The sequence below is a fragment of the Condylostylus longicornis genome, unplaced genomic scaffold (assembly GCF_029603195.1).
Source record: "Condylostylus longicornis isolate FDR11 unplaced genomic scaffold, ASM2960319v2 ptg000119l, whole genome shotgun sequence".
Lineage (NCBI taxonomy): Eukaryota > Metazoa > Arthropoda > Insecta > Diptera > Dolichopodidae > Condylostylus > Condylostylus longicornis.
In genome coordinates, this window is record NW_026578087.1 from 1385873 (window position 1) to 1411496 (window position 25624).

The window sequence follows — 25624 nt, forward strand, 5'->3', positions numbered from 1 at the left end:
CTAAAACAGCGTTTACACATCAGGCACAGTTTAACGATTTTGCTAGATAGAATGGGAATTTAATGTGTAAACATCCAATCAAATCAAGCAAAATCTAATGAAAAAATTGAGTCTTATTCAATTCTTATAAAATTTTTTGACAGAAATAGTTTGAAGTTGTTAGAAATCGCTCAAAAAAAATTACCTGTGGTTGCCATATCTTGACTATACATGGTGATTTAAAAGCTATACAACAACAAATACCATTGGTTAGAGGGCCAAAAAATGGTAAAATTTTTGTTCAGGACTAGGTGCGGAATCTCAAGGGTTTCCGAGTTACAAAGATTTTAAGAAATTTTCACAAAATTTCTACTTATCCAAGAGCTTTTGATTATAACTTTCGTTCCAAAAAAGATAAAGGCTTTAAACAAACAATTTTTGAAAGGCCCAGTAAAAGACGTAAAACAAACATGTTGCTTGATTTTGTATTTTATGTACTTCAAGACAGCCGAGCCTTCGCACATTTGGGAAAAATCCATTTTTTCCTTTTTTATTTTTCATTTTTTTTTTCAATTAGATTATTTCGTGCGAAGTGTTTCGAAACATTGAAATTTTTTTACGGAATTTTGGCCACTTGCTCAAGCTTTAATTGAAGTTTCTAAGCATTGAAACTTTTTTTATTGTACAAAGGATTTAGCACAAAAACCATTTCTATGTCAAAATTTTAAAAACCTTAACAAAATGGAAAAAATCAAAATAATTTTACTACATTTGATTTTCATTAATTTTTATTGATTAATATTTCCGTAAAGATCAAGAAGAATTAGAGAATCATATGCAAAGGGCAAGTCATCTGCATAAGCTTTAATAAACGCATAAGCTTCGACAAAACATTAATACTAGAAAAACTCATATAAAATTTCACTGCACGAAACTTCTAATTCCAGCATTATGTAATTTATCCAAAAGAATATTATGGTCAATCATATCAAATGTTTTGGTTATGTCAACGCTTACAAAATAGTACAAATTCAAAAGCACATTTTCTGCAGATAATTTCCCTAAAAACCAAACTGTAAATTATTGAATTACAAAAATTACAGAATAATATTATTTCGATACTTCATACTGTTTCCACCTTTGTTTTTTTTAATATTTATAGATGTTACAGCTAACATGAAATAATATGCAAAATACACGAAATTTTATAATATCATATAATTTTGAATTAAATTTTTCTTGGTGTTTTTATTTATTAACTAAATTTTTGATTTCTCACAAAATCAGTGAAAGTATCTTTAAATTTTGAACTAGTTCCATTAACTTAAATTTTACACTCTGCTGTCAAAGTAAATTCCATTCATTTGAATAATGTTTAGACATTAAAAAGTAGTATTTTGATACAAAAAAATGTAAAAAGTAACATCATTGTTGAAAAGTTATAATTTGTGAAGCGCTTTGTCTTTGTTTATTGTATTCAACATTTCATTCCAATTATACTTAAGTTTAGTCATTGAGTGCGTGCGAAAAGGAGGATTTCAAATTGAATAAATTGAGAAGTTGTAATTTGGCGATACATAATTATTTCTAGAAACTTTTAATTTTGGAAATCAAAGGGTATGTACCTGCTTATTTATCGATTTGATATTTTATAAAATTTTAAATTTGCGAATATTTAAGTGCATTCAATTCTTTCGTATATTTTCCAAATATGAACTTAGTTGAATTCACTTCCGGATAAAAATTTTGCAAAGGGTATCTCAAATTTTTTGGCCGGCAAATTAAATCTGGTTCTTTTTTTGTTGCTTTTCATATAAAATTTTCATAAGAATTTTAATTGTGAAATATGATTGTTTTGCGTATTATATTACAATTGTTATTATTTAAAGTATAATACGGTTATTAAAATGTTGAATGAATTACATATTTTTGCGTAATTTTATGAGTATAAAAATGTGCACACGTTTATATACAAAAATGAATGTATAAACATATGTAAGTACTCATATATTAGTGGAAGAACGTTGATATGATTCTAGTAATAAATCATACGTAATAAATGCAAGCTTTAAAAAGAAAGAATAGAATTTACCGACATATGCATGCATGTATGTATATATTACTAAAACTATGTATAAAATTAGTTATGCTTAGAAAATAAAACATGTATACACACACATATATTAATATATATTTACAAGTTTGACGGGTGTCAGCTGTAACCTTCAAAAATCCGGTATTAGAGTAGAAGATTTGCATTAACTAATATAATACAATATACGTACATACATTAATACATTATTATATATAATTTTATATATACGGATGTATATGAATTACGTATGTAGTTGTAAAGGTGATTCAAACTTTAAATATATCGATGAAATTCCTTTCACGTCGATTAATGAATTCGATACAAGTGGTTATGCACTTGTACATGTTGTGTACTTTTAAACATACAAATTTCTATTAAACTATTAGATTATTATAATAATTAAAAATTTGATTATTATAATAAAACAAGTTCAATATACATAAATATGTATGTGCACATTTCGATGAGATGGTGCTTCATATTAAATTTAAAAGAATACAAAAATATATCGATTCGCCTTGTAATGAAACCAAGATTTGTAAAATCGCCGTTATCATCAATTTAAACCTGGGTATTACTTATTTGTTGAATTCACCTCTGAATTGTGTCTCTGAGTTCAATTTTAAAACCTACTCATATGTACATACATGCAAAATATTAAGTTATGTTTCTCGATTTTGTATCAGTTTCCTGAATGTATGTACATAATATTTATGTTGGTACTGCGTACCTATGTACATATGCATATATTGTGTTTTCTCCAACGATTCACGATTGCATTGCAGTAAAAAATAATGTAATCATTTTGTGTACTATAAAATTTTACATTGAAATCTGCTGATTTTCTTAGGTTATGACTGGGACAAAGCCTAAAATTATTATTAAGAAATTTTAACGCTCGTTAATGTGGCATTTTCATTCAATAAGTATCGATTATAGTCGATTATAGCGCATATAATCTTATTTACTTTTATTAAATCATTAATAATTAATTGAAGCTTTTAATTGAAGCTTATATACATAAATGTTTACTTAGGAAAATATTTTTATTTGTAAAATAATAGAAAAGTATTTGTCTGCCTATAGATATACATCTATACGTCATGTATTACTAAATGGTAATATAGTAGTATGTATGTAAGTAACATTTATTTTATTGTTAGTAGGTATAGGTACAAATAATTTTTTAAATACAAAAACTTGAAGTCAAAAGAAAACTTATTAAGGTAAATTGTTAACGATTAATTAAAGTGAATTGTTACTTTTGCTAGTATTTCAATGAATTTTTAATTATTTTTTTTAGCATAAATTATTTTTACTTAAAATATTTATTTTTTATAGTTTGAATTTCATTAATTAATCTAAATATTCACGACTTCAAAATCTTAGTAAAATTTGATTGCCACAAAGTTCAGCAGATACAGATAATATATGGCCTACATATGTGATTACATTGCCATATAACTTAATAAATTTAAGCTAATTGCTGAATTGTATAGTAATAAAGTATTACTACAATTTTTTAAAAGTTTTGTAGCGAAATATTTGTTAATAATTTCTTAAGCTTGCCAGATTTTCAGTATGTACATTTGACAAATGTAATTTATCAAAAAAACCAAAAAAAAATCAAATAAAATAAACGGTTTATATAAATCAAGTTAACGGTGAAAAATTAATAAGTATTGCATAATTGGAAATTAACATGAATATTTGAATGTAAGTGATCGAAATCGCTGCTTCTTTTTATTGTGGTTTGAATTAAGTAGTCATACCGCAAATTCTTTAACGTCAAAATTTTGTTTTCAGTCTGCAAACTGTCTGACGTATAAAACTTTTACGGACAGAAATGTAGTAAACTTTTTACCCGTAATTGACTTTGAATTTTGATCATCCGTAAACGTCAAAACAAAAAAAAATTTTTTTTTAGATTTAAAATAATTTTATTAAAAATTACATATTAAAAATTAACAAAAAAAATATTTTTATATTATTTTTAACGTAATGATAGTCACTCAATACATCAAATTTATTTACTGAATTACTACGTCAGACTGTCTGCATGTAAAAAAAAAAATCTACAATTTTGACGCTTAATTGACTTTTTTTAAACGTTTAAGAATTTAAACTTTGACTGAAAGTAAAAACGCAGTAGAGTATTCGTAAACTCAGACAACTCAGATTTTGTAAAATTTGACGTTTAAGAATTTACCAATAGTCAAACACTGTGAATCGCTATGATTGATTGGTTCACTTTGGTTCACTGTGATTCACTGTAAATAATTAACCCTTTTCTTATATTCAAGTGTAATATAGGAATAGTTACAAAGTATAAAAAGCAGAATGAAGTACACTATATAACGAAAGTCATCATACACCCTATATTTTTGCTATTTCTCCGAATTTAGTACAGTTTGATGAAAAATTCATTCATAGTTTCGAAGCACAATTAATTTAAAGAACATTGAGTATAAGATGCAAGGCCCCACTTAATGTATGCTTAAACTTAAGAAAAATATAAAAAATTTGTGATATTTTTTGCAACGAAAGTTATCATACATTAATTTTATGGAATCTGTTTCGCGACATTTAGGTGCCGACATGAAATATTTTTTAAAGTAGGCTTAGAGTTTTATTGAAGCACAAGTCAATTTATTTGTTGTTTTCATTTAATGAAGCTCACCAACTTCAAGAAAATAATATGGCAAAAACACGTAAAGAAACTACAATAGAGGAAAGGGAAATAATAGTGAAATTAAATTATAAAGGCAAATCTGTGAGACAAATTGGGGAAATAATTGGCCGGAGTTTCTCGACAATTGTCCAAATAATAAACCGGGCCGAAAATTCAGGAACCGTAGAAAATCCTCACAGAATTGGTCGCCCTTCGAAAATGGATGACCGTACTAATAGAGGTGTTTTACAAGAATTAGGGAAAAATCCGAAACTCAGTGCTCCAAAATTAGTTGCAAGTACATCACAAAAGTTGCACACTGATATACATGCCGAAGCTATTCGTAGATTTTTGTGGCAAGAAGGATATCACGGCCGAGTTCCACGTAAAAAACCTCTAATATCAGATATAAATAAATGCAAAAGAATAGAGTTTGCAAAAAAATACGAAAAAGCAACTTTGGACTTCTGGCAAACCGTGCTCTTCACAGATGAAAGTAAATTCAATGTTTTTGGTGCAGATGGTAGGGGAAAAATTGGCGTAAGTGTAATGAAACACTGAATTTGCAACAAATTATACCCACAGTAAAACATGGTGGGGGTTCTATGATGGTTTGGAGGTCGATTGCGGTGTCTGGGGTGGGCAGTGTAGTTTTTATTGGTGGGAAAGTGGATCAGTGGCAATAATTAAATATTATTAAAAATAATTTAAAACAGTCTGCCAAAAAATTAGTGCTGGGATCGACCTGGGTCTTTCAACAGGATAACGATCCCAAACATACTGCAAGAGTTGCAAAGGAATGGCGGTTGTATAACGATCCAAAACAACTCCATTCACAACCCCAGTCGCCTGATTTGAATCCCATAGAACATCTATGGGATTTTTTAGAACAAAAAATTAGGAAACACGACATAACTGGCAAGGAGTCTTTGAAACGCGTTATAATTGAAGAATGGCATAAAATACCGTCGACTGTCATTTGTAACCTAGTTCAATCTATGCCAAGACGCTTGGAAGCTGTGCTTCAAGCAAAAGGTGGACCAACAAGGTATTAGATACCATATTTTCTGCAATTTCTTTAAAATTTTTATTTAGTGTATGATGAATTTCGTTGCAATTTTTAATGGAATTTTTTGTTTTTGTTTTATAACTTTGAATTAATGAATTGTTTTTGTTATATATAAGCTTATATATTTCTTTTACTTTATTTTCTAACAAATAATAAAAATATTAACTTATTTCGATATCTTTGATGCTAAATTATTTAAAAAAATAATAGTGTATGATGACTTTCGTTGCTGTGTGTATAAAAATATTTCGTAATTCATTTCGTAATTTTGCAACTTCATTTTTCGTGACGATTTGGAAGTAACATCAGTAAAATAAGTAAAAATAATAAAAATTGATAATTTTTTATTCTTAATATTGATCGATGATATTTTTTAGCCGACAACCATTAGATAAGAAATTCAATTAAAGTAGAAATAATATCCTGTGTGTAGATAATTTTAGGATCTTCATCATTTTATTTTTTAAAATTCTAAATATTATATTGGACTTTATACATATAATCATTATATGTATGCATAGAGAAATTCAAAAATTTTAACAAAACTGTTTTTTCTTTAGATATTGCAATGACACCACAAATTCAAAAGCCAGCTCCAAACTTCAAGGGACAAGCAGTTATTGATGGACAATTTAAAGAAATAAATTTGAATGACTATAAAGGAAAATACGTTGTTCTCTTTTTTTATCCTTTAGATTTTACATTTGTTTGTCCTACTGAAATCATAGCATTTTCAGAAAAAGCTGATGAATTTAAAAAAATCAATTGTCAGTTAATAGCATGCTCAACTGATTCCCATTTTACTCATCTGGCATGGGTAAATACACCGCGCAAGGAAGGTGGATTAGGTTCGCTCAATATTCCATTGCTTGCCGATAAATCAATGAAAATTGCAAAAGATTACGGAGTCTTAGATGAGGAAAGTGGAATACCATTTCGAGGATTGTTTATTATTGATGGTAATCAAAACTTGAGACAAATTACTGTCAATGATCTTCCGGTTGGAAGAAATGTTGAAGAAACTCTAAGATTGGTTCAAGCATTTCAATATACAGACATACACGGTGAAGTATGTCCAGCTGATTGGAAACCTGGTTTAAAATCAATGGTAGCTGATCCAAAAAAGTCTAAAGAATATTTTAATGCTGTATATTAGGCTTTCATTTCGAGAGCAATTGCATTGAAAACACAAAACAGTATCAAGAAAAAAAATAAAGATTTGTAATATTATAAGAAGTAATTGAGGCTCTTGAAAAATTTAAGATACAAGCTTATTTTTTTCAATTTCAAATAAAGGTATTACATACATATTAAATTGGTGATTTTTATTCAGATTAGATTTAGTAAAATTTTATTGATTCTACAAAATTAAATACACATAATATATTGAACTTTTGAGGACAAACCTTTCTTATGAATAATTTTTAATTATGATATGTACAAGTACTTTACGGTTCCAGAAACAATAAAATACTTGTAAATTTAAAAAAAAAACAATCGCTTATACTTCAAGTTATGATTGTATGCTCAAATTAAGTAGAATGGAGTATTGAAAAGATCTATGTGAAAGAGTTAGGTTTGACAGCAGTAGGCATTGAAATTTGAAAAAACTAGATTGTATAAAAAGATTCCGTTTGTTATGATCCAATTTTTAATAAAATTGTAAGCCACTTATAAGTGGTTATGTAGTCTTCATGTGAAGACAAATTTAGATTGATGCACGGCATCTTATAATAAATAAATTTTATTTTGAAACGAATGAGTATTTAATGAACCTTAGTGTAAAAGGAGTGTTGTCATTTTTAGCCAGTTTTCTTTCGGTATTTTAAATCTTTCTTTACACATTTTTTTTGGCCTACCTTAAAAAAAAAAGTAATTAGATTGCAAACTATATGAACAGAACTGAAACTAAAATTATTTTTTTTTATGGTTTTATTTTTACTTGTACATGAAATAGTTGAATCCCTTAACAACTTAACAAAAATAGTTAGAAAAAATATCTTATGGTTAAAATCGAAACTTTAATCTGAGCTTTCTATTTGATGTCAGTGTTGTTTGAATAAATCAGCAACGGGAACGGGTTTGGTATAAGTAGGTAATGGACGATGTTGACTATCATTTTTTGAATCTTTCTCTTCCGAACTAGATTTAGCGTCAGATTTTTTTGCTTCATTAACTTCAGATTTCGGACTTGTACTGGGCACTAACGAAACTGGGATATCTCTTTTATGAGCATTATTTTTATTGTTTGATTCAGAATCTTTGATAACTACTGTACTTTTAGAATTATCTGAATCACTTTTAGTTCCAATATTTTCGGTCTCCTTGGCTGGTAAATGTTGGGGATTTTCACGTTTATGCTGGTGAGCAGATGCTGGTAAAACTGCTGGTTTCGGAGCTTTGTTATGTTCTGGTTGGTTAGAAACTGATTCTGGGTTTAATTCTGATTTAACGTCGGTTGCGGGAAGTGTTTGTGGCTTGGGTGCTTCACGTTTATTTTTTTTCTCTTCAGATAACGTTTTTGCTTTAGGTTTCTCAGATGATGGTTCTTTTTTTTCTTCGTGGCTGCTTACTGATTCAGCTGGATGAGACTGTAAATTATGGGTCTCTCGTTTTGGCTTCTGTTCTGCAGGTAATTCTTTGGTCTCTTTAACTTTAGGAGCTGAATTATCATTTGTTGATTTAGCATCTGATTTATCAGTATTTGTATCACGCTTGGCAACATGTTCCCCGTATTTTCGTTCGTTCACTGGTAGTGTTGCAGATTTTATTTCCTTGTCATCTTTGTGACTATCTGATTTCAACAATAAAGCTGGTTGATCAGATTTTTCAGTTGGTGCACCAAACGTGCATATTATCAAAATTGAAAGTATTATCTGCAATATATTTTGAATATTTAAAATAAAAATTAATAAAATTAATAATAAGAATTTTAATAAATAATTATGGAGGTCACATTATGCAACAGATGTTATAAATTTTATAATAATAGTAAATATAGATTATACTTACAATTTTAAACATTTTTTATCCAAATATGTTTTCCGATAACAAGTTAACGAAAACAAAGGGTTTATAAATCTAAATTTATTCAATGTGAAGTTGAACTTTTTATAGTTTCGTTTTTCTTGTCAAGAATGTGTGAATTATCTTAAATATCCCACTCTTTTTCAAAATACAAAATTAAGCTCAATAATTTTTGAATAAAGTCTAGAGAATTTTATCGTAAATAATTTTAGAATAATTGTGCTAATTGAATATATTTTAGTTATGAATACATGACTTATTATAAATCTGGTATTAATTTTACCTTTGTGTACGTAATCCTAAGAAAAAAAATCATAGCAAGTTATTATTTTTAATAATTTTAGAAATAGTATTTTAGTTGGCGAATACATGCGTCACTAATTTTATTGGGAATAATTTGCTGAGAACCAAAATTTTCCTTATATTAAATAATTGTATCAGTGTTAATTTTTAAATGAATTTTAGGGAATAATAGATTTTAAAACAATAGCTTATAAAAAAATATTTATTTAAAAAAAAAATTAGGGAAAACCGTTTTGGGTATAACGCACAAGGCATATCAGAAAAATATTTTAAAAATTTGAATGAGTATGGTTTGAGATCATATGTGACCATTGTTTTAGATGTAGAACGTTCCTCGTATTATTAAAAAAACTCTATAATATCATGACTAAATTTAAATTTGATTAATAAAATAGCTCTTTCCGACATTAAGAACGAATCTTATACCATATTAATGTTTAAAGATATTGTTATATGTATATAAAATATTAATTGGGTAAATAATTAAAAATTAAAATCAAAGCGATCTGTCATTTACAAAAGCATTGTAAATAAAAAATAATTAAATTTTGTGTACATTTTAGAAAACATCTAATACGTATTAGAAAATACTGTTCTCACTCATGATTCATGATAGTCACTCACTTTCTTCATACTTGGTGAGTAAAAAGGCGAAATTTTATTTTGTAAGATCTATCTAGTATATTTTATTACATACATATGCAGTCTCAAATAAATTAAAATAAAATCTGATCACATGTTTTTTAATTATAATATTTAAAATATTCAATAATGTGCTAATAATTTAGTGATAATTGTATAAGTCAATGCTCAAAAATTGTTTAAATTTACTAATATGAAATTCATAAAAAAATTTTGCGTAATATATCTTTTTAATAACATTTTTGATGACTAATAACCATCGTATTATTGTAAACAAACTTTTTCTATTATTTTTGTAAATATTAAAACTTTGCAAAATATTTTGCTCTTGCATATTTTTAAAGCTAAATCAAATTTGAAGCTTCATTGTAAGTAATATGAGATTTTCCTATCTAATTAAATATTAAATGTGATAATTGATAATTGCACAAATTATAAAATTTAGAATATAAATTTAATATTGGTCTTATGTAAAATCAAATTATTAAATATTTTCTTTCATTTAAGAATTTTTATAAAAATGTTGTTATTAATTTACTGAATATTTATTAATAGACTACATAAGGTTTTAATTACTAAAAAATCGAACTTATTTTTAGATCATTAAAATAATTTAAATATAATTAAAAAATAATTTCATTCTAAATTTAATTTAAAAAATTTATATTTAGCAATTATCGAATTCAATTGAAGAAAAAAATGTAAAATTCTAAATAAAAGTGGTATTAAATGATTCATTTCCCGAATTGCTTACATTGTCCATAAAACAAAAAATTAGCAAAATTAAAAGATATGATTATAAAGTCTCGGTTGAACGATAAATCGATTATTTTTTGCTTAATGACAGAGCAGATATCAGAATATGTTCCATTACTCCCACAATTTTTACGCTATCAATTAAGTGAAGTACGTAGTTCAATTATTTGGTAAGTTGAAGAAAATTTATTATTTAAAATTAATTAAATAAAAACTTGTAAGAGTATTTTTCGACTTATTGTTTTTCTTATATATGTTATAAACTTGGAATTTTCTGATAACAGTGTGATACAGAACAATAACTCTAAATCCGAATAACAGTTATCAACCTCAATAGAAGTCATTGGAACTTTATGATGGAACCTAGCAACTAAATTCTAGATTTACAACATGCTCTTATGTATATGTCTTTATGGTATGTATATGTCTTTAACGTGTTTAATGCAGTGTTATTCGCATATTTAATTTTTTGTTAATATAATATTTATTTCATACTTAATCAAAAAATGGTTAAAAAATACACAATTAGCGTACCATGACAAGTTCAAATTTTTCATGGTACAAGGGCCAAAAAATAGTATGTGTACCGTGAAAATGATACGTTTGGCAGCATTGTATACGATTAAAGTATTTTTTTAATTTTTTGTGAAATTTTTGAGTATTCTTTGTGACTCTCATTTTATTTCATATGGTTTTGAAAGCGATTTAGATTATGACAATTCTTTTTTCTTCTTTCTTTCAATTTCTTTTTAAAGTCAATTTCTTATTCAAAAATTTTAGACAGGATTTAATTTAATATTTATAGAGAGTAAATAAAAAATTCCAGTTTTTTTCATTTAAACTCCATATAAATTTGGAATTTTTTTTGATTTACTCTCTAACGTTGGTGGCCTGATTGATATATATGGCATTATGAGTAAGTTTTGAAAATCAAGAATAAAAAAAAATAGATGGTAAAAATTACACAATGGTCATGATAATTTTTTAATACCAACGTATAAAACGTGTATACTTCCAAAATTATTTTTTTTATTTGCCTAGATTCAGGCGTATAATGTAATGTACGCGTTGAGCATAATTCGGTAAGTGTCGTTTAGATATAATTTGTTTTCTTCTGTAAAGAATTTAGTCAGAATAATTAAATAAATCGCACTTATAATTTTTTACAATAATTTTTATTTGTTCCGTTTTTTCTTTTGTTTTTTTTTTCTTATTTTTTTTTATAATTATTTGAAGAGTATTTTTGTTTCTTTTTCTATCTTTTGTGTATTATGCCAAATGATAACAGTTGTTAGAGTTTAAAAAAATCTATAACTTAAATATTTAATTAAATAAAGTTTTACTTTTTACTAAATTATATAGCACGTTTTTCTATAAATATAAATTTTTATGTATGTAGGTGTTATGCACATTGTATAGATATTTTGCTTAAAAAAAAGTATATTTTATAAATTAACAATTAATAACAAAGTTATAAAAATCAATTTAAAATTTTATTTTGTCTTTTTGTTTATTTTCAGTCGTATAAGAACTTTTTTAATTTTCCATTAAAATATCAAAATGCAAAATCCATATATGTATCTATATACATACATATTACATACACACAATATGTATATAAGTTCTATAGTTATGTACGTTATAGTATTTTTTTTTCTGTTTTACAGAAAATTTATTTATTATTTGATATTGTATTTATTGAACTATATAATATATACACATACATACATTTATCGCCTAATATTGTTGTGTAGGTGCTTACAATTCTAATAAAGATCTGGTAAGTCTTTATATTAGAAATTAATTAAGTTAGTTATATCGATTCAAATTTATTATCAACTGTAATTATCCAAAGACACAAAATAGAATCTTGTAAATATGCACTATATGGATGTTGTCAAACTAGTGTTGTGTTTTCAAAATTTAGGTACTTAGTGTCGTTTTATTGTATAAAAATATAATTTTTCCACTTTTTACCATATCGTTGCCAGTTTTTACCAATAGGCAATAGCCAAATAGAAAACAAAAGGTTAACGATGAATTGAAAATTAACTTTTTAATTGTGTCAAATATTTTTCGACAGTATAGAAATGTGACATAAACATATTTTTGATCGTAGAAGTCTCAAATATGTAATGAAATAAATTTGAAGAATATTTTTTTTTGATACTAATAAATTTTATATTTATGAACAGTTGTATAACAGTTTCGTATAACAGATTTTTAGCAGTATAACAGTTTCTTCTGTAGTTTGCATAACATATATACATACAACAATTTAAATATCCTTTTATCCTTGTGTGTATACTTCCTTATATACTTCAGATAACTAAATATGGAAATTTCCTGTATGTACATATGTTTTTTTGCATATTATCGTATATGAAAGCATATTAAATATGTACATGTATATTTATTAATAAATATGGAGAGTTATATAACATTTTGATATTGTGATATAATAGAAACATAATTTTGCATTTTCATATTATATAGCATAATAACAATTATATTGTATTTTGCTCTTGAAATTTTATTATTATTATATTTTTATTATTATTATATTATAGTATTTATCGATTTTAATTTGTGTGAACATTTTTTAAACAACCATTTAAATAAATGTGTGTATGGATATTTCTTTTTTCAAAATTTTTAAAAGTATTTCTTTTTAATTGAGCCTATATAATAGCTACATTAAGCATTTATGTATGTATGTATATATGTAATTAAAATTTAAATAATTTTATAATAAAAAACATAAAATATTTATTATTATAATTATTCAGTAATCATATAACAAAAACGAAAATGTTAATTAATATTTGAAATATTTTCAATTAAATTTAAAAAAACAAAATTTCATTGGATTTTGCATATTTTAGGTATATAAGGTTTGTAGTTTTTTTTTATTTTTCTAATTCTATTTTAATAATTTTACTATTTATAACGACATTAATAAATTTTTACCTATGTTTTTTTTTTATTATATAAAATCAAGAATTTATAACTGCATTTAAATATAAAATATATATGTAATTGATTTTCGAGGATTTTTGTTTTTGTATTTGTAATTTATTTTAGAGATAAGAAAAAAACAAAAACGAAACTAATGAAAATCGAAAAATTAAATATAGAAAAAAAAATTTGCGACCAGACTTCTTACAAATTTTATGCTTTTTTTTAGTTTTTTTTTGTGTTTTTTTTTTTTTGAATATTTTATATAAAAAATTTTTTATTTCTTATTAAATTTTTTTAAGTGCAATTTGTTTTTTTTTTTTTTTTGGTTTTTTGTTATTATATTTAAATTTTTTATTATGCTTTTTTTTGTTTTTTTTTTTTTGGAATTTATCAATAAAATATTTTTGTCTTTTTTTTATAAATTTTTTTTGTTATTATTTCGTTTTTTTTATTCGTAATTTTCTAAATATTTTTTGTATGCAAATCGTTAACTTAAAAAAATATATAAAAAGACTGCGTAAATATTTTTACTTTAACGTGCAGTTTTGAATTTGTGAAATGCTAAAAAACGTAAAATATAGTTATTCTATATTTGTATATATAGAAAAAAAGTAAAATTAAATAAAATTAAAAATATTTATTTATTGTTTTTAAATACAAGTTTTATTTTTTTTATCTAAAATTTGAATCATTGCTATTTTATGTCTATATATATATATAATATTTTTTTTTATTTTAAATGTTGTAGAATTGAGATCTAAAGTACATTATTTTTTATATAAAATGTTTTTTATATGTTCTTATAGTTAATAGTTTTTTTTTCTTCTTCTTTTATTTAAACTGTCAATAATTTTTTTTTATTTTTTTCTTTTCAGATTTCTATGTTTTTATATTCGAGCATTATTGATATGAAAATGTATACAGTTTATATTGGGATTAAAATGTACAGTTTACTAATTATATGGGTTTCTTAAAATGCAGAAATATTGTTAGGCTTCTAAAAAGGAAAGAGTGTGTTTTACCGAAAAGCGTTTGTGACATTTTGATCATATTATGGTTTGTTAATTTTGAGTGTGGTAACACCGTTTGTTATGTATATTGGCTATTAATATATAATTTATTAATATATTATTTTTTTTAGATAAAAGATCGAAAGCAAAATAGATTATGAAAGGAGTTCAACAATACAAATATACTGTTGTCAATTTTTATTTGTTTTTAGAACAACATCGGAATGATAAAATTAACAGTTTAGTATTTTGCACATAATGTCATACACGCCTCGAAACAAATGATGTAGGAAAAAATAGGATTTTATTGATTTTAGGCTATTTTACCGGCGTCGGTAAAATTTGCGGGAATAATTTCGCTTCATTCTGGGTAGCTTTATATCTTTATCTATTGCATTCTATATATTATTCTATATAGTTTATTTAACGAATCAAAAACTGGGCAATATTATGATTATATAAATAAATGATTAAAAAAAAAAAAACCGAAAAAAAGCATTTTGAATATTTGCGCTAAAAGTTGCAAATCAGTGCAATTTAAGCAAATTAAAAAATTTATTAATTTTAAATTTATACTGAATTTTCAGGGATATAAATAGTTTAAACTTTATAATAAGTAGGTTTATTAATTACATATTAAAAATAATTTTTAATTAATTATATATTTAAATATTAATTTAATTAAAAATAGTTAAAGTTTTGAATCAATTTGATTTTATATGTAAAATTTATTTAATATTGGAATTGTTTACACTTAAAATAATTTTATATTTAATTATGTAATTTTAATAGTTAACCAGTTTAAAATAAAATTATAATTAATATATTAGAAAAATTTAAATAAAAATTATTTAATTATTATACGAAAATTTATATTTAAAATTAATTGTATTTATTATATATCCAATATATATATGAGTATATAAAATTCTAGTATAGGAACTTTAACATTTTTCGACATAATTGTAATGTATAGTAATTATATAAATGCTTTTTTCTTTTAAATATTGTTCATTATAATCGTGATGGACGGAGAAATGATAGATAAAAGTGTGAAAAACAAACAAGTCAATAGTTTTAATTGGGAGTTTGTTTCTAAGGTTGGAGGAAATGCCACGTATGTGACATAATATTCAATTAAAAAATTTAACCCCTTTTTTTTCTTGCTTATGCGAGATATTATTTTCATTTCATTATATAATGAAATTTTACTTAAATTTATATGTAAAATTCATATTGGTCTAATTGTATTATAAACACAAATTTTTTTCTATAAATATTCTACATTTATTCAGATAAAATGTAATTTAAAATTCGTAAAAAAGAAATGATATTGAAATTCATCTGAATACATTTGTATAACAAAATTATATATTTATTAATATATTTATATTAGTTCAATTTGATACAATATTGCATTTGCTTTTGTGACGTGACGTGTTTTTTATTTAACATTTGACATTCTTATTGCACTATTCAATTTCTGTCTTGAAAATTTTGAAAACTTCAATTCGTATTGAATTTTTTTATAAAACATTCAAGAATATTGTTCGATTTGTTGACAAAATAAAAGTTTTTTTAATTTTTTATATTTAAATTTTGTTATATTTAAAGTTTCGAATATTTTGATAAATGATAATATAATTTGCTTTACAAAATATTATTTTTATGTTTTATTGCATTCTAAATGTCTGAAAAAATTAATATTTCTAATAATTTTAAATAATTTTTCTTTACGAATATTTTTATATTGTATATAGAAGCTTATTTTGTGAAAACTATGAAAATTGTTCAAAATTTTGATTTTAATAAATAAAATAAGGAATTTGAGAAAAAATGTGGAAGAAGATTGCATATTGAAAAAATCAAGAAAAAGTTTTTTGAAAAAATTTATTGAAAGTATTACCAATAATGCTCGATTTTCTTAAAAACATAAATTCTTTTTTGTATATAATTTTTATGTTTAATTATTTTTAATTGGTTATTTTGTTATTTATTTTATTTTTTTTTTTCTAAACAGCGAACAGTTAAACGTATATTTTTTTTTCTTTTTTGTATTTTTTTATTACTAGCATAACTATAATATTTGTTTTTTTTTTGTTTTTGTAAGTTGCATCCTGCAAATTGCTCTTGAGACCATCAATTTTATTCTTTTCTTTTATTTTATTTTTAAAATATTGTTTTTGAATAACTATTTTGCATTTTATTACAATGTAAGAATTTATGTATGAATATGACTATTTTTTTGTTTTGTTGTAATGTGTCGGTGTTTTATTTATTTTTTTTTATTTTTATAAGAGTATGTGTTTTATAAGTGTGTTTTATTAATGTTTAATTAAAATACTCAATAATATAACAATATGTGTATCAATTTTTTCTTTAATATAAAAAAGTTCGTTAATCACCAAAATAGTAAAAAAATTTTTTTTACGTTTTTTTTTGCTTAAATTTTTTTTTTTTGTTGGAAATGAATTAATATAATTTTTTTATATTTATAATTCTATATGCAATATTTTAGTGCATATATACATGTGTATGGATATGTGTATACATATATACAAATCCATATATATATTCCGCAAAAACACCATATTTATGTACATATGCGCCATCTATTAATTAAATTTCACTTTCAATTTTCTATTCTTTAGACAAAATTACAGGGATGTTGCTTTTTCAAATTGGTAGTAATTACTTTTGAAAGAAATGACACTTCGGGAATGTCTGTTAAGGTGTTTTTCTATTTCTATTGGAAAAAATGTGTAAAACACGAAATTTTATTTTATAAAAATAAAATTTGAAGAATAACGCTATCAAAAACTCAAATAATTTTTTGAAAAAAACGTATTTTATAGTATATTTGCAATTGTAATAGTATTTGTTTATAGTCATATTTATACCAATATATATGTATTATATATATGTATACACATGTATACTGCCTGCATATATTATATATAAGTACGAATTGTTGTAGTTTTTTTTTAATAGTTATATAATAATGTATAGCCCTAAAGAAAATTAAAATAATTTTTCTTTTTTTATTTATAATTTTTTGTATCGTAATATTGTTATACATTTTTAGTAAGTTTTACTCTTTATATCTTAACATTTTTGTATTATGGTATCTTTTTATTACTTATTTATATATTTTATCAAATTAATTTTTTTTTTTGTTATTTTATACATATATGTTATATTTATTTATAACTTTCACGTTTTGCATTTATATATTTTTTTATTTATAATTTTTAAAGACTATTTTAGTATAATTTGTCAATTTACAAACTTATCTTGTTTATTTTGTAATTATATATGTTTTTAATATTCATATTATGAATATACTCGTATGTGTTTTTCTTTCTTTATTTTTTTTTGGTATACGCATAAAGCATATTTTGTGATTACTATGTTTAAATGTAATTATATTCTCTATTTATATATATATATATATATATATATTTATATAGATATATATATATTTATTCATTTATATTAATTTATTATATGTATTATTATATTTTTAATAATAAATATGTATTAATTAATTTGTTTTAGAATTTCAGAATTTCATGTTGTTTTGTTTGTTTGTTTTTATACTTTTTTCTTTTTTTGAATTTTTTTTTTGAATTTTTGTTTTTAATATAAATTTTATTCTAAATTTTTAATTTAATATTTTATTACATTATATATAATATATTTTTCTCTCTTAAAAAAAACTAAATTATAAATAAAAACGAATTTTACACAAGTATAACAAAATAAAGTATATTCATAGTATATATGTATAATTTTTTTTACTTACTTTTATACTTATTTAATGTTTTTTTTGTTTAGAATTTTTGTGTTTTGCAAATTTTCTTAAGTAAAAAGAAAATTTTGTTGCTTTCAATTGATAAGCTCATTTTTGTCACTTACATAATTTTATTTTATTTTTTTGTTTCTATGTTTTGTTAAATTATTTTTTTTTATTTTAATTTTATATATTTTTTTTATATATAAATGGTTATTTTAGTATATCACTTTCATTTTTAATGTTTCTGCTTTTAATATACGGGATAAAATTTTTTCATATGCACAAGAGTTGCGGTTTTAACAATCTCTACATTTTTTATATATATGTATAATGTAGTAAACATATTTTATATGTTTATAATAGTGTTTCATTTTTGATTTTTTGTTTTTTTTTTTGTAATAGAATACATATTATAAACTATTGAGCATATTTTTATTCACATATTATAAATTCGATATAAATTTTATATGCGTATATTGTTATATTATAATTATAACATTTATATAATATTTTGTAATATTATGATAGAATATATTGAATATATTATATCATTTTTATGTTATACATATAGAAGTTTATACTTGCGGAATTTGTTTTTGATCTAATCTTATACATACATATATTATGCATTTTAATATAGGTTAAAATATGAATTATATTAAATAATAATGTACTGTGACCCATTCCCCAGTGACCAATTATAAGTGGTATTAATTTTTATGTAAGATCGAAAAATATCGATTTTCGAATTTAGAATATATGTTTTAAATAGAACTTCGTTAGCTATATATTTTGACAAAAGACATTCTTGTATGAAATTATTTTTTTTATATGGAAGTCAGTTTGCTTATTATATTCAATGTTTAAAATTATATCGACCACACAAATTAATTGCCAATAAATTAATCCGCATTTTAAATTTATTATATTATTAGGGACAATATTTGGTTTTTGAATATTCCGTTTTTCACTTATGCAATTTATTTTTCCATTTTATGTTTTAGTACTTGTTATTTTATATAACATATATTTATACATTGTTTATTATTTATATTTAAAATAATAAAATTATATATACGCTTTGAAAGTTTTTAATTAAATTTATTCATTTTAATAATTAAAAGTAAATAATAAGGAAATACAATTTTGCTATATTACGTTAATTTATATTTAAACTTTTTTAATTTATAAAATTTTTAAATTATTTAATTGAATTAAAAGAGATTGAATTGCTAGAAAATTTATATGTAGTTTATTATCAAATGGCAACACCTTCTATGTAACTTACTTGGAATGAAGATTATTCTTTATTATTTCAAAATTACATTTCGTTATTTTTTGTAGTATCTTTATGAATACACAGTTTGACAATTAATTTTTTGAATAAAATTTTGTTAAAACTAAATGTGATAAATTTTTAAATACTATTGCGCTATTACATCTACAAATTAATATGTATGTATATGGATATGTAAATAATTATCTCCTAATATATACATCATGTTTATAGAATATGTACATATGCATATACATATGTACCCATGTGTATATATATGGATGAGAAAATATAATTTTTTTAATCGAAAATGTTTGTTTTTAAAAATATTTTCAATATTTTTGAAAGTTGAATTTAAATATTATGTAACTGTACAGGAATAATAATAAAATAATTTTAATTTTCAATTATAAAACATGTCCTATATTAAATGTCATATCTTGATTTGTAAGCAACAACAAAATTATAGTACAAAGTTTGGGACCCTTGCGGTAATTTTTTGAAATTAGATAATAATTTGCAATTACACAAATTATTCTTTAGGTATATTGTTGTGGCAAATATATAACACCTAACTATATTATATATATATAAATATAATATAAAAATAATATGTTAATAATATGTGAAATATTTATGTGTATACTCGTATAGCGCCTAGTTAATTATTATATATTATATAATGTATTTATAAGTCTTGATTTCAAAACTACAGTAATACGATATTAATACTTATTTCAGATTAATATCTGTATCAAAAAAATTTTCCTGAAACTTTCAAATCAATTACTTCGTTTACATGGCGGAAATTTTAATCTGCTAGTATACTGTAATGTACATTACAAAAACATCAACTTGAAATCGACTTCGGTTTCACAAACATTAGCTGACAATCATTACGAGTATATATATTTGTTTATAATTTTCAATCTTTCAATTTGTACAGTCGCTTTTCAAGTCATGCTAGTAATTTTGTCGGATCGATTTGACTTGAAAATTTCAAGTTAAGAAGCGTTTATATGAGTTAAAAATCTGCTTGAAGTCGGCTTCAAATTGCATACAAACGCAGTAAATGAAGATGAACAGTATAAGTATGTGTGAATATATGTATATTTGTTTCAATAAAAAGTATTTCCTTTATTTTTGCTTTTATTATAAATTGGAAGACAAAAGAAAATCATGCGTTGTTGTGCAAGTTTAATATTTATTAAAAAAAGGTTATTTAATATTAATTTTATATTGATATAGTAACATGATATATATATACATAGTTAGTTTTTTATAGATTCGTTTAATATATGTATGTATATATTTAAAATTGCATATTATAATTAAGATAATATACAAATTTACCCGTTCAACGGTTCCAGATTAAGCCCTATTTCTTTTTTGCATATTAAAAAAGTTTTGTTAAATAATTAAAATTTTATATTCTTTTTTTTTGATGAAGAGTATAGGTTAAGTGTTTTTTGAGAAAGAATTATGTCTTAGAGTTTTCTTATATGTACATACATATAAACAATATATTCTAATATATGTATACTGTGAATTGGAGAAGAAATTTTGCTGAAGTTTTAAGTTGAATCTAAGACATTTTAATTAGAAAGCTTAAAAGCTTTTGTAGTGTTACTTGACTTAAATCATATGTCAACATCATATGTCATGTAAGGAGCTATTTTTATTGCATTTTAATTACAAAACATTTAATTTTTCTAGTATATTTTAATTTCATTTGGGAATATTAAATGTACAGTAAAAATTTGAGTCAAATTCGAAAGAAATTGTGAATCATTCGAATGGAAAGTTAATAAGTCATTCAGCAAATTATTAGAAATTAATAAATTGAATTTATTTTGTTTTTAACTTGCAATTTGAAAAGAATAAAATGGTAGACAGAATTTTGTAAAATTTTATGTAAGTGCATAATATCATGTGAATGGCAGAAAACACACTTTGAAATTTTAGTTTTAATTTGAAAATAGAGAGAAATTTTTAGTATACAAAATATGCCAATTCATATAATTTAGAAGGGTTATATTAAAAGTACGTGTAGGGCTCATATAAGCATTTAAAATACTGTATATGGATTATACATTTAATATTTCTGTCAAAATGGAACTCAAGACATTTTCTGTCCAAATGGAAAGCAGTTTACTGAAGTATGTATATATTTATATATTATACACTTATATACGCTTTACTATATTCAAATATATAAACAAATAAATATTGAATTATGCACGTCATTATATACGTTAATATTTTTTCGCAAGTATTTTTATTATATATTACGAGTATATATGGTAAATATTTGTTTAATTATGTTTTTGCTATAAAGCAAAAATTTTTTATGTAATATATATTTATTATTTTACAATTACTTTTGTAGTTATTGTTATACGTATATAACACTTTTGCTAACACTATATTAAGTTTTTTGTTATCATTTTATGGTTCTTATTTTTTATTCTTAAAAATTCAATTATACATTTTTTATAATAACTATTTTATTTTTAATCCCAATGCCATATTGAATATAAAAAAAAAGAATAAAAAAACAAAATCTAAATTTTTAAAAATTTTTTTTTTCATTTCATTTTTAGTTATATATTATATAATAATAATTTTTGATGTTTTATATATTTATATATATATGTATTTGAAACCTAAATTATATTTTGTTTTTTGTTCCGAATTTTTGTAGTCATCGTTTGAAAATACGAAACTTCGTTTGTTTTTCTTTTTGTTTTTATTTTTGTTTAAAATTAATTTTTTTTAAATATAAATAAAAAAAAATATTTAATTAAAATGCAAGAATTTTTTAATATATACAATTTTTGTATGTAATTATTTAATTTTTATTTTATTTAAAATTTTTTTTATGATAATTTTTTTTTGTAAAATGCGGTTTAAATATTTTTTTTTATTTTCTGTAATGAAGAGCTCCGAGTATTTTATCGATAACTTAAAATGCGCGTTGAATTCTTTTATATTTTTATTACGCGCATTTTTATTGCATTTAATAAAAATTGTAACAATACTTTTAAAGTTGTGAAACAGATGCCTCCATTTCTATTGTAACCGATAATGCAAAAAAGAAATGTCACGTAATTAATAATGCCGATTGCCTGATTTTACATTGCATATTCTTACAATTTGTTGACATTTTTTTTGTAATAAAAAAAATTTTTTACTGCTGATTTTTTTTTTTGAGCAAAATGGGAAATTTTGAAGAGTATATAAGTTAATTTTATTTAATGAAATAATAATTAAGTAAAATGTCAAATTCAAATTATCAAAAATAATTATTTGCTAAAACAATTGTGAACCGGTTTTATGCAAGAGTTGTATACCAAAGTTGATATGCAATATTTCGTTTTTAGCATAAATCGTTCACTGCCGGTTGGTGACCATCATATATTGGTTCTTGATCGATATTTGATATTGTCGATTACTCCTTCTTTTATATGTTTTTTTTTACTTTGATTAAGTCTCGAAAATTGGATGAGTTTATTTTTTTTTTGGGCTTTTTTTATTTTTTTTTGCTAATCGACTAAATTACGATTAAAACTTAAATTTAAATAATTAATTTTTGGCATAAGTATTGGAAGCGCACCTCAAATATGCTTTTCCCGTACAAACTTTCTTTCTTATATATATATATATATATATATATGTATATGTATATGTCCATAGAGAATTTTTGAATGAAATTTGATGAAAAACTGAATTTGATTAATTAGAAAATTTTAGTAAGTTTTTGAATATCAAAGAAAAAGTGGCTTATGGTGCATTTTTAAAACTAAAATGTGTATATTATATTTGTATGTTTTGGATTATTCGCGATTTTATATAATAACTGTATATCATAATACATAAATAATTTTTAAGCGATTTTTTATTATAATTTATGTAAGTTTATGTACGTATTTGAAAAATGTAGCGTGGAATAAAAAAGAGATTTCGGATGCTACGGTAAATATTTTTTCTCCTTTAAGTTTCTGGTGCTTGCATAATGTTTTTTTATTATAGTTTTCAAGTGAATTTATTGGATTTATGATATATTTTTTTTTTCAAATATTTTAAAATTAATAATTTTTTTACAATTTGGTTTGTTTTTTTTTTTAATGTTTTATAAATAGTATTTGTTCAGTAGGCATTGGGAATTTATGTGTTTTTTATATTTATTTAAGTATATATGAATTATCTCGTTTTTTTTTTGGGTTTTTGTTTTTTATAAAATTTTTTATTTCGTTTTTCTAATAAACAAAATTCATGTAAAAATTTACTATTAACAAAATTTGTTTTATAACGAAACATTTACAATTTTTTTTTCATAGATAATAAAATATTTTTTTTGTTTGTTTTTTCTTTATAATTCTTTTTTAATACTTTGAAATCATATTTTGATATATTTTTTTTTTACTTTTATTAATTGTTTTTTTGTTTTTTTATTAAAATAAATTTCTAAAGTTAAAAGGGTGACTACGAATACGAGTAGTAATCCTTTTTAATTTTCTTCACCTAAGAGCACCAAATCATCGGCGACGACATCGCTAACGTGTAGATAGATGATCCAGTACATGAGATTAAAGCACACGAAACATACAGGGAACACTATTCGGGAATATTTATCAATGTCTGACGGTGTTATGCCTAGTAATTTATTAATGTCCTGGAAAAAAGAAATTTTGTTGTGTAAAAATTTTTAAAGGAATATTGGATCCTTAAAAATGAATTCTATTTGCGGTGTTGGTTTTTTTTTTAAATTATTCATTTTGCGAATAATTTTTTTCTTGTTTCTTTTCTTTTTGTCATTAATTTTTATTGTTAGTTTTAATTGTAATTTCAAAAGCAACAACGTTCAAAGGGATTTAATGTTTTGAATTTGAAAAATTTGATCAAATAAAGTTTATCATAAATTTTCTTGTTTTTAATTAAACGTTTTTAAATATATATAATTGTATCAATTACAAAAAAAAAAATAGAAAAAAAATGAGGTGCAAAGAAAATGTAATAATACATACATGTATATAAATAAAACACAAATTATTGAAAAGAAATGCAATACGTATCGTGAAGTAAGGCTTACGGAATATACTTATAAATCAGTTTAAGTATGACGTTTCATGAATTATTAAAAATTCAAATAATAAAAGGTAAATATAGAATAAAAATGCCAGATGGTACAAAAATAACAATGTACGTTAATATTATTGTTTTCAGTTTTTTATTTTTTTTTTAAATATTTGTGTACGGTTTTTAGCGTTAAATAGGCAATTTGAATGAAATAAAAATGATATAATTTCAAATTAAGTATTTTTTGGAATTTATTAAATCGGAAGAAAGGTAATCATTTACTTATAAATCATGAAATTTTTTCATTAGAAAAAATTTGTGATAAAATTTTCAATATATAAAAAAATTTTATGGCTCATTTAAAAATAACTTGAGCAAATGATAAATTTTATGAATAAATTCAAATTGAAATTAAAACAGTATCAAAAATAATGTTTAGGAGATGCAAATGCCAAACTAATTCTGTCATTACCTAATACTTATTGTGAATTACAATATTTTTTGAAGTACAAATAGCCTATTGTGAATTATATGTTCTTTTTGTTAATGTTATTATTGTTAGCATTTTTACTGGAATATTAGTATCAATTGTTGCTACAACATATTAAATCGATATAAATCGATATACATAAATCGATTTTAAACTACTAATTTTGAATAACCTACTGAAATTTCAAATATAATCTCAACACATAAAATATTAAATTTTAATTGAAATTGTCATCTTTGTTCACATTTAGTTTTTGCAACGTAATGTTCTAAAAAGTTTTTATGATTTTGTGTGCTTTTATATTTAATTTTCTTAGATTTTTACAAAATTTCGCAAAAATAATTATATATTTTTTTATATTACAAAATATTTTGTTGAAAAAATGAGTAGATTTTATAAAGGTATACAACAGCTGATTTGACCTGGTGTGAATAATTTATTAGTGATTGAATCATAGAATCTAGAAGCTC

The 25624-nt window shown here is 22.7% G+C and overlaps 4 protein-coding genes and 1 long non-coding RNA gene across 17 annotated transcripts in view; 3 read left to right on the forward strand and 2 right to left on the reverse strand.

Moving 5' to 3' along the window:
• Nucleotides 1-1438: 1438 nt before the first annotated feature.
• Nucleotides 1439-7129, forward strand: LOC129614729 (peroxiredoxin 1). The gene is made up of 2 exons (XM_055529569.1): nt 1439-1596; nt 6375-7129. The coding sequence occupies exon 2, from the start codon at nt 6383-6385 to the stop codon at nt 6968-6970; it is 588 nt and encodes a 195-aa protein (XP_055385544.1). The 5' UTR covers nt 1439-1596; nt 6375-6382; the 3' UTR covers nt 6971-7129.
• Nucleotides 4773-5800, forward strand: LOC129614761 (uncharacterized). The gene is made up of 2 exons (XM_055529607.1): nt 4773-5123; nt 5462-5800. Exons 1-2 carry the CDS (start codon nt 4773-4775, stop codon nt 5798-5800), a joined length of 690 nt encoding a protein of 229 aa, XP_055385582.1.
• Nucleotides 7130-7739: 610 nt separating the features above from the next.
• On the reverse strand, nt 7740-8965 carry LOC129614795 (protein starmaker-like). Its single transcript, XM_055529669.1, has 2 exons — nt 8827-8965; nt 7740-8690 (listed from the first exon to the last, which is right to left on the reverse strand). The coding sequence occupies exons 1-2, from the start codon at nt 8836-8838 to the stop codon at nt 7860-7862; spliced, it is 843 nt and encodes a 280-aa protein (XP_055385644.1). The 5' UTR covers nt 8839-8965; the 3' UTR covers nt 7740-7859.
• A 1536-nt stretch (nt 8966-10501) lies between these two features.
• LOC129614810 (uncharacterized) lies at nt 10502-21798 on the forward strand. The gene is made up of 2 exons (XR_008697402.1): nt 10502-10712; nt 10827-21798. It is a non-coding gene; the product is annotated as an uncharacterized LOC129614810 (long non-coding RNA).
• LOC129614807 (gamma-aminobutyric acid receptor subunit beta) overlaps nt 17369-25624 on the reverse strand; it is a 73474-nt gene continuing 65218 nt past the window's right edge. For 10 of the 13 annotated variants that reach the window (XM_055529692.1, XM_055529693.1, XM_055529691.1 and 7 more), the window contains one exon: nt 17369-24260. In XM_055529692.1, the coding sequence (XP_055385667.1) occupies nt 24096-24260 (165 nt within the window). In that variant the 3' untranslated portion in view covers nt 17369-24095. The remainder of the gene's footprint in view (nt 24261-25624) is intronic. The other 3 variants (XM_055529700.1, XM_055529699.1, XM_055529694.1) reach the window with 1 other exon arrangement.